Here is a 9,670-nt window from a genome sequence, read left to right on the forward strand (position 1 = left end):
ATTTTATTTTATTTTATTTTATTTTATTTTATTTTATTTTATTTTATCTTATCTTACCTTATCTTATTTTATAATTTATTTTCAAATTAGATCTTGAGAAACTTAACAGAAGACCATGGGGGAAGGGAAGGGGGAGAAACAGTTACAAACAGAGAGGGAGGGAAGCAAACCATAAGAGACTCTTAAATACAGAGGACAAACTGAGGGTTGATGGGGGGTGGGGTAGAGGGGAAAACAGGTTTATAAATGAATGCACTTGGTGACTGCTCAGCTGTCTTGCGAATATCAGCTGATAAGAGCACTAGGGAAATCTGGGATCCCACTTCTAATCCGAAAAGAAAAGCTTCGTTTGTCATTCTTAGCAACCACTAACCAGGCCAGGTCTCATCACGGAAGCTAAAACAGTGGTTTTGGGAACTGAATGTGAGGTTCCGCTCGGCCTTGACCTACCAAGTGGTCCACGGTGGCCCCAAGTATTTGCTAGGAGGGGTGGCTTCTATCCGGAGACCAGAGGACCCCTCCCTGGGCTCTCATGAATCCTGTGGGTCCTTCTTTGTCAGCATACCTCACTGGAATTGTGGCCAACCATACCCTGCTCGCCTCACCCAGCCCTGGAAGGGGCCACATCTTCTCCACACTGAAGGCCCAGCACCTGGCAAGGCCAGGAAGACAGAGTAGGCTCAATGAAAGAGTCCTGAGACAATCAGTAGATGAAGAAGTGATCAAGGGAGTGAAGAAAGGGAGCAATGGAGGCAGGATGGTCAGATAGCTCCCCACCCAGGATGCATGAGCAGAGGAAGTAAAGGAGTGTTAGGTAGACCCAGAGTGGGAGTAAACAGCCAGGTGCCATGTGGATCTCTGTGATTCCAATAGGAACCACGATGATGGACACATAGTAGGCGTTCAATAAATTATGCCAATGAACAATAACTGGGTGCTTTCTGTCCCTAGACACTGCTCTAGGCCATTTATAGGGACTGTCTTGCTTAACTTGCACATGAAAACCTACAAGGAGCTGACATTACTTTTGGCAAAGTGGATTAAGGGCCCATGATAGATGTTGACTCCCCTGGGCAGGAGAGACATGATCCAGTTCCTGTCAATATCATCATCCTTCATTCTTACTAGAAAAGCAGCAGGACTCTGCACGGAACACCATGGATTCTATAGACAGACAGCCTGAGTTCAAGTCCCAGCCCAGCCACTCAGTGGTGTAAAGCTGGGTGACTGAGTTCACTCACTTGCACTCTCTGTGCCTGGCTCTCTTACATGAATGGTGCTTGTGCACATGGGCCATTGTGAAGGCTAGTGAGTCAGGACATGCATGGATGGCGAGAGCATGCTGTAAGTGCTACATTTAAGTGGTAACCTTGGAAACACTGTTCTGTATTGCCCAAACCCCCACATGTTTTCTTGTATCACTGCTGGGAGAGGGGTTGGTACCAGTCTCCCTCAATTTGCAAATATGATCTTCTCAGTCTCTGTGGGTTAAAATCAGAGAACCACAGAACGTGGGATCCAGGTGGGTCTGGTTGACCCCAAAGTGAAGGTCACCATTTTACCGATGATAACAACAGGAGGAGCTAGGGAAAGGGGAGGAAGAGAATTTAGCATTTATTGATTTGCATTAAATGCGGCTAAAAGACTTAATAAAGAATCTGTCCAGATTTCACCAGAGAGTCAGTGACCAAGTCTAGAATAGAATCTAAAATCCCAGACTCCTCTGTGGAGTCTATTGAGGACACAGAGTATGGAACTTCTTTCTCTGCCTGAGAAGAGGCATCTTCAGATAGTTTAAACTAAATCTCTCATGGTCTCTAGCATGATGAAATGCCTAGCAGTGGAGAACAGCCTTCTGAATTCCTATGGCTAGAACATGCCAGAGACCCCCATTTCCCCAGTCCTTGCTACTCACTTCTATTGCTCCGGTGGCCCCATGGGGGCAATTCTAAATACAGAGCCTAGAGATTTGGAAAAACCTAGTTCCAGCTACCCTGGCTGGGGTCACGTGCCTGTCCACCCATCCTCCTGGGCAGACCCTGGATTCCTTCTGAGCAGGGACCACAGGACTATTTACTGAAGAACAACCCAGTTCAGGGCTGCCAAAATGGTGGTGGTGTTGGAGCAAAGTAGGGTGGTGGGCAGCAAAGCTGATCCAGCTCTTTCCTTGTCTGGATTTGGCTTTGGGGCATCTAGGCTGGATGGAAAAGGGCTCTTCTCCCTCTACTCAGATGGGGGACACAACCATACTCATGGTTGATCCTTCCGGAGGCTTCTGGCCTGGCAGCCTGAGCAGCCAGTTGCTCCAAGACCTGGCTCCCAAGTTACTCTCCCTCCTGACTCTCTTGGCTTCTCACTCCATGTCCCAGCATCATTAAACTGCTTGGAATTCCATCCCCTAACCCATCATGCTCCCTCTTTTCCCTCTGATGGGAGTGTCTTTCCTCCCCTTCCTCTTGTTTGCCTTTGTTCATTCTTTCATACTCAAGTCAGGCACCATCTCCTCCATAAAGCTTCTCTGATAGAGTCTTCTGGGAGGTCTCCCTTCTGCACTCCCATTTTTCCACTTGGAGCTTTCGGTCATGGCATTTACCATTTTGTATATAATGTTCTCTCTATGAATCTAGCCCTCATAGGAGTGGGTTTCTTCATGGCAGGTGCCATGACTTTCGTCTCTGAATCTTCACTGTCTAGCCCAGGGCATGGCCCATGGCACTGAGTGCATGACTTGGAAGCATTTATTCAAATCATTGTTAATTCACAGAAGAGAAAGTCCAGCCAAAACATTTCAACATTTCCACATATGCAAAATGATTGTGCATAGAGGGTTGTGAATTCAAAACAAAATTCTCAAACCTACACAGCACTCAGGAATAAAGAAACAACAGCATGAACTCCATGATGGGGTGGGGGCCTGAAGAAGTGGCTGCAAGTGACAATGATGGAGCTCAGAAACAAAGGAATGTGGAATGTGGCCGCTGCCTTCTTGTGGAGTTTGGAGGACAATGCTTGCCTTATGATGGAAATCATATCCTCTACCTGCAACATGGCGACCGCAATTCTACATTACACACCACTGTGACATATGTTACCCTTTTAGACCAAATATGGAAGCTAGAATTATTATGTAGGCAGAGAATCTTGCCTAACCCTTAATTTTTAAAAATAAAAACTGACTTCATATCCAACCCAAAAAATCTGTTACGTGTTACCCAGAGAGTTCTTAAGAAGACTTAGAAATAAATGTCTGTGTTACACCGTTGGGCTGCCCTCTTTCTGGAGGCACACAGAGTCTCCTCAGAGACACTCCTTGGGTGGAGATGCAGAGGCAGTGAACTCAACAATAGTACATTCGAAACCCGAGACAACCACAAGGGGCATAGCGCCCAAACATTTGATGAGCAGACATTGCTAGCCTTTGAATAATGAATTCCAAGAGTCATACAGAGAGAGGGAGTTCAATCCTGATGATGTCTAAGTTTGCTGTTTTGTTAATTAAACCCCATCCCCCATTGAACACACACATACACACACACACACACACACACACACACACACACACACACACTGTGGCGTAAGACAACATACATATTATGCTACATTGCCTCATTTTAACTCCTTGGTTCAAGATACATATAAATCTCTAAAGCACTTTTCAGATTCATCAGAAAATGTAATCATCCCATTGGTCTTACCCTGAGGTAGTTGAGGGTGAAATTTGTTAGTCCCATCCTGGTGATGTTTTTGGATAGCTGATCCAGGACCTGAGGATCTTGTGCCTAAAACAGGAAAAGAAAATCGTATTTTTTATCTCTGCATCATGGTGCCAGGAAACTCTCGGATTCTACTACAGTTGCTAAGAAATGAAATCTTGACACTGTTGGTTTTTCTCAGAGGGGAGTTTGCTGGAGATAATTTAATTTACATTTTGAAGACACTTGAATAAAATGGCTCAAGAACATTTTTGGATCAATGGTGCAAGATCTATGGCCAGGTAGAACCAAAATGAGTCAGACAAGCTTTCAGTCCTTGGGAGAAATAGCTTTACTTCCTTCCACCAGTGAGACGCCACGTGTCTTCAGGAGGAGGGTCATTAAGCCAGGACACTTTCAAGTCTTTGGCACTCGCCAGAAAAGGCAGGGCCCCTGGATTTGGTAGAGCCATGCTTTAGGACTGGCCTTTGTTTTGTGTTATGGTAGTGTTGTTTTTAACAGCTTGGAGTCCAAGACTATATTTGAAAACTTTGCCATTTCTACCAAATGGCAATATATATATATATATTACCATATATACCATACATATATATATATATACGTATACACACACACACACACACACACACACACACACACACACACACATATATATATATATATATATATATATTTAAGAATTCTAACTTTCCTCCCCATTAAGCTGAGGCTAGCAATAGATGTTCTCAACGATTTTCACCCCGCACATCCTCCAGGACTGTAAGGGGAAGCATCACATTTTCCAAAATATCCGCCACGTGTAAAAGAGCACTGTGGCATTCCATAGGCTACCCCAGTGTTCTGTTGGGCTAGAAAAAAAAGAAAGTTCTTTTGGATTGCCTTGTAAAGTGAGTCTCTTGGTTGATGCTCTTTCTTTCGGTTTGTCTTTTCTTCTTTCTTAACTGGTAGAAACAAATTGGAATGAAATAGACTCAAGTAAGCACCCTTTTGTCTTCCTGCCTGCAGTCATGAGACAATCTAGGTTGTTCTAACACTTTAATTTATTCTTTCCTGTACTTAATTCTCCTCATAGTCACACAACCACTTGGCGTTGTGTATATCAGTAAAAAAAACAGATGTCAGCAAGAAGAGAGCTGGTCACTTCTCATGTCAATTTCTGGAAAGGGCGTCCTCTGTGAATATGGAGCCAGTATTTATGGAACCCCTTTCACGAGCCAAGAAAAGCTGGTTCTCTAGATTTTCTCTAGTCATGACCGACATCAAGGAGCTTCCTTTGCACAAGGAGGACAGGATAATAATAAATGAATGGAACTATGTTGCTGCTGCTGTTAAAAGCCAGTCACCACTACTTGAAGAGGACCTACTGTGTGCCAGGCACTGTTTTATGGCCTTTACGTGCATTAACTCTTAATCCTCATACCAATCAATCCTCTGAGGCAGACTCTATTACTGTATCCATTTTACAGATGAAGATCTAGAAGCACAGAGATGCCATGCCACTTGCCCAAGGCCACACAGGAACAGGGATACACCTATGTGGTCTCATTTTAGGGCCCAGGCTCCCGACCACTAACCTCTGCTGTCTTTCTGTCTATTTTGAAAACAATAAGAGTGACAACTCCAAGCTGCTTCAAGGGGAGCGAAGGATGTGAACTGGGCTTTGAAAGTTGAGAAGAACTTGGGGGTACGGATAGGAGGGAAGATTGGAGCAGGGGAGTAGGGCGCCACAGCAGAAAGTGCAAGGTCAGTGAAAAAGGTAGAGATTGGGTTAACCAGTCGGGAGGAGAGGGTCGAGGACAAAAGCCTGGGGACACAGACTGGAATTGGATGGTTGGGAGACAGCTTATCAGCCTGGGTTCTGGAGTCGGTACCAGCTGAGTTGAAATCTTGATTTCCCACTTTCGGGCTGAGAAGCATGGAGTAACTTATCAAGCCTGAGCCTCAGTTTCCTCACTTCTAAAGCAGGGAGAGTGATAAGGCACCTCTCTGGGTCACTGGGAGGATTAAATATAATGGGTACAATACTTAGCACAAGGCCTGGCATAGCAAACAGCCAGTAAATACTAGCTACTGTTATTGTATTCTCTTTTGATTGTACAGGGTCTTAAAAATCAGGCTCATTAAGTCTGATTTTGCTCCAAAGCTTTTTCACAGAAACTGCTGCATCATGCATTATGGAAGAGGGATTTATTTAGTCAATGCCTTTGACGCCTTCTTCAGGGACTGCACTCAGCTAGCTCTTAGCAAGTCTTACCCCTCACACACATCCCCAACTTGGCATTGAATCTGGCCTTGCACCTAGTTGGTGCTCAATAAATTTGTCGTGGTTCATGGTCGAATGAAACCGAGAGAATCCCAAATCGTCTGCTTCACTCCAACACCATGGTTAGGAGGGACGTTGACACAGATCTGAGGTACATGAGCCCCACGTCTTGTCAGCTGGTTCTAATCAAGACTGGAAACTGTTTTTCTTACTTCTTGTTTTATTTCTTTCCCCAGTTATACATAACAGGTTTAATAGCCCAGGCAGAGCAATACTTGATAATGACTCCATGGAATTTAAGAAAAGTACAAACTGTTTATTGCGGTAACCTCAGTTTGGAGTTTAAAATAGTAAAGTATCAAAAAAAAAAAAAAATCTCACAACGCACCAAGCTCACAAACAAAGGAGAGGGAAAAGGGCCTGTGGAATAAAATGGTTGAGGGAAAAGCTCAAAATTGAGAGTTCACTGCCCAGCTTGTGAAGATTGTTGGCATTCTTTACAGAGAGAGAACCGGACTTTTTCTCGTTGAAGAAAGAGGGAGTAAAAGAAAAGACAGTAAAATAGTGATGAAATTACTTACGTGCATGGCTAGAATGCTCCTTGGGACTAACTCTCTGTATTGTCTAATGGTAAAGTGCCATGTTTTTATTCTCATGAGATCATCAAAGGTGAACTCCAAGATCAGTCTGCCTTCTGTACATACCTAGAAGCGAAAAACATCACACTCATTGGCTGTGCACCTTGTGAATGCCACATTTTTGTAACTCACACGTCAGCTACTCAGCGGGGTCTCCCTGACTGTCCTTGGGCAGCACCGTATCTCAGTAAGGATGTGACACAAGTGCTTTATCCACAGCACAGTGAGGCAAGTGTGAGCCCTAGAATCCGTGGGTCCCGAAGACGGCACAGTTGCTCACTAGCCATGATTTACTAGTAACTTTACTGGTTGCCACGAAACTCTACGAGCCTCTGTTTCTTCATTTGCACATAGGGGACCAAAACCCACATTATTGTAATATTATGTCAAAAGTGTGTACCTGCGAAAATAATACCCTCCCCACCTCTTTTTACTTCTGTTGTCATCATCTTTCTACCATCAGAGCTTGAAATCTTGTTCTAATCGTGGTTGCCCTACTCTGGGAGGAAGTATCTGCTAAAATTATTTATGCTTACGTGTGACTTACTCCAAGGTTACCCAATCAGAGGAAGTTTTCATTTTTAGAGACAAATTCCAGGCATGTTTAGAGTGTATTCCTTCAATCACATGCTATGAATAGTGACAAATTTTGCTTGCATAGAGGCATGCTCTCTTTCGAGGAAAAATATATATTATTAATGAAACAGAATTTGTGAGGCTCTCTTGGGGCCTCTGGCTGGCTCAGTTGGTGGAGTGCGTGACTCTTGATCTTGGGGTCATCGGTTTGAACCCCATGCTGGGTGTAGAGATTACTTAAAAATAAAATCTTAAAAAAAAAAAAAAGAATTTGTGAGGCTCTCTTCTGTGACGAAGTGATCTTTGACACGGTAGTAATTTTTTTCTTCTTTTGATATTCAGATCAGTTTTAGCATGTAGTTCCTATTTTATTTACCTATTTTGTTTCACCGTTAATGACTGTGAAATAGAAAATACTAGGTAGTCAGACACCACTGATCCCACTGATCCAACTTCAGCTAAAAAATAGTGGCAGTGTATGTGTCCAGTTTACATAATTACAACTGCTTATTCAGTTGGTCTTTGCTTTAGAGCAGGTGGAGGCTTTGATATCAAAGTCCTAGATTCACATCCCAACGCTACTTTGTACTCGTTTTGGAACTCTGAGGCAACTGAATACATGCCCCGCGTTCCGGTTGCCTCCTCTGTGAAATGACAATAATACTAACCTTACTCCGGGTTGCTGGGGAAATGTATGATGATATTGTGTGTGTCGATTGCCCAGTATTATACTTGGCACACAGGAGGATGATAGCAAATGATAGCTCTAAAGATAAAAGAAACACAACCAAAGACCCCTGGACTGGTGGTTGTCATAAAGTGCTCTCTGAGACCTAGGGATCCACGGAGGCGTCTCAGGGGCTCTGCTGGGAAGAGTTCGGCCTCCTTCTAGACCATGTGATCTCCACCCATTTTTTCAATTCAACCAGAGCAGCTTCAGTTCTACTGTTTCAATACATTGGACTTCTGCTCAAGCTTTTTTGGAGAAAGCTTTCCTACGCTAAGAACAAACATATAAAACTTTGGAAGCCACTGCACTATACAATTTTTAAAACTCATAAATAACAATTCATTCAACAAGGGGCATGTTCATTCTGAAAACTATACTCCCTGAAGGTAATTAGCAATTTACCTAACTTTTTATGAGATGTTAACAATCATTTCTCCCTTTGGGAATCTAAAACGAAAGGCCGCCATTCATTGAGTTCCAACTATGTCCTAGGCACTGGGTTAGGTGCTTTCTGTTTACTCTAATTTAAGGTAATGTTTTTTTTAAACGAACTAACAACCACTACAAAGAGAATTAGTAACATGTGTTGATAGGGCACTACTTAAGAAAGATGCTATTGCCATGTGCCATTTTCATTTTTTCAAAAGTTCAGGACTGTGGGATGATTACTGATGACATGGGTGAAGACCTCTAACTGAGCTGCTACTAGCAGAATCTGCGGGTAATTTCTGGCATTTAAGGCACTTTGCCCCAAAACTGCTCGAAAGAATGGTCTTCAGGGCTTCCTTCTGACATCTTAGCCATGATAGTTGTACACTCTGAAAGAGGGGAAGACTTTCATGTCCCCAAACCACTCCTCTAGAACACCCTTAGCACTGGAATTAATTCACCAAGGGTTGCATGGAGATTAAGTTACACAATTCCCCCTGGGGTGTTAGTAGGACAGAAGCCACCTGCATTGAAAGCTTTCACAAAAGGGAGGTGACCGCAGCCAGCCCGTGACAGTTGAAATATCCTGACAGTAGAGGACAGGGATATTTGGATGCTACACCTTTTTAAAGAAAGGGTATTGTTAGGTGTTTAAACAAATATTAGCCCAGTTAAATGTCATGCTTTTTTAAATTATTATTATCTAATCTATTTGTTTTGTGTTTATTAACCACAAACTCAGGGCAGACGTAGGTTCTGGCTTACTTCTACTGGAACAGAATTTCATAATGAGAAGGTATGGATGTAGTCCTTCTGATGAATTACTCAATTGTAGTGTCTGTAAGGTCAAGTAAAATTGTGTTCTCTGTTTACTGTGACATAGCAAACCAGTTGAGGACCCTTATTGCTATCAAAGCGTTCTGGGTCTACAAAAGGGGAAACTATAATAAGCCTTGGGCTCCTCCTTTGTCAGCCAAAGCCAAGAAATCAGCTTTCTCCCAAGCAGGTCACGTGCAAGAGAGGAATCCTTGAAAGTGAATCCACATTGACTGTTTTGGGTGTTTTCCTGAAGGAAAATTCAGTGACTTCCTTGAATGGAAGAATGGAGAAGAATTTGGTCACTGTTGGTCTCCCCCAAGTAGTGATACCATGGCCTACTCCCAAGCCCTATTCTGCCTCACTGCCTCCTGCCCCCATCATGGCAGTTGAAGGCTTTGTGATTTATTTCATATGCAACAATCAGCAAATGGAATAAAGGCACCTAAGGGGGGGGAATATATATATATATATATATATATATATATATATATATATATATATA

At 43.1% G+C, this 9,670-nt stretch overlaps 1 protein-coding gene across 7 annotated transcripts in view; it reads right to left on the reverse strand.

Moving 5' to 3' along the window:
• The window catches only part of LDB2 (LIM domain binding 2), a 382,619-nt gene that overhangs the window by 71,323 nt on the left and 301,626 nt on the right, over window positions 1-9,670 (reverse strand). For all 7 annotated transcript variants that reach the window (XM_049630351.1, XM_049630349.1, XM_049630350.1 and 4 more), the window contains exons 4-5: window positions 6,558-6,680; window positions 3,696-3,779 (exon numbers count right to left, since the gene is read on the reverse strand). In XM_049630351.1, the coding sequence (XP_049486308.1) occupies window positions 3,696-3,779; window positions 6,558-6,680 (207 nt within the window). The remainder of the gene's footprint in view (window positions 1-3,695; window positions 3,780-6,557; window positions 6,681-9,670) is intronic.

Source organism: Panthera uncia, chromosome B1 (assembly GCF_023721935.1).
Source record: "Panthera uncia isolate 11264 chromosome B1, Puncia_PCG_1.0, whole genome shotgun sequence".
In the NCBI taxonomy this organism is placed as follows: Eukaryota; Metazoa; Chordata; class Mammalia; order Carnivora; family Felidae; genus Panthera; species Panthera uncia.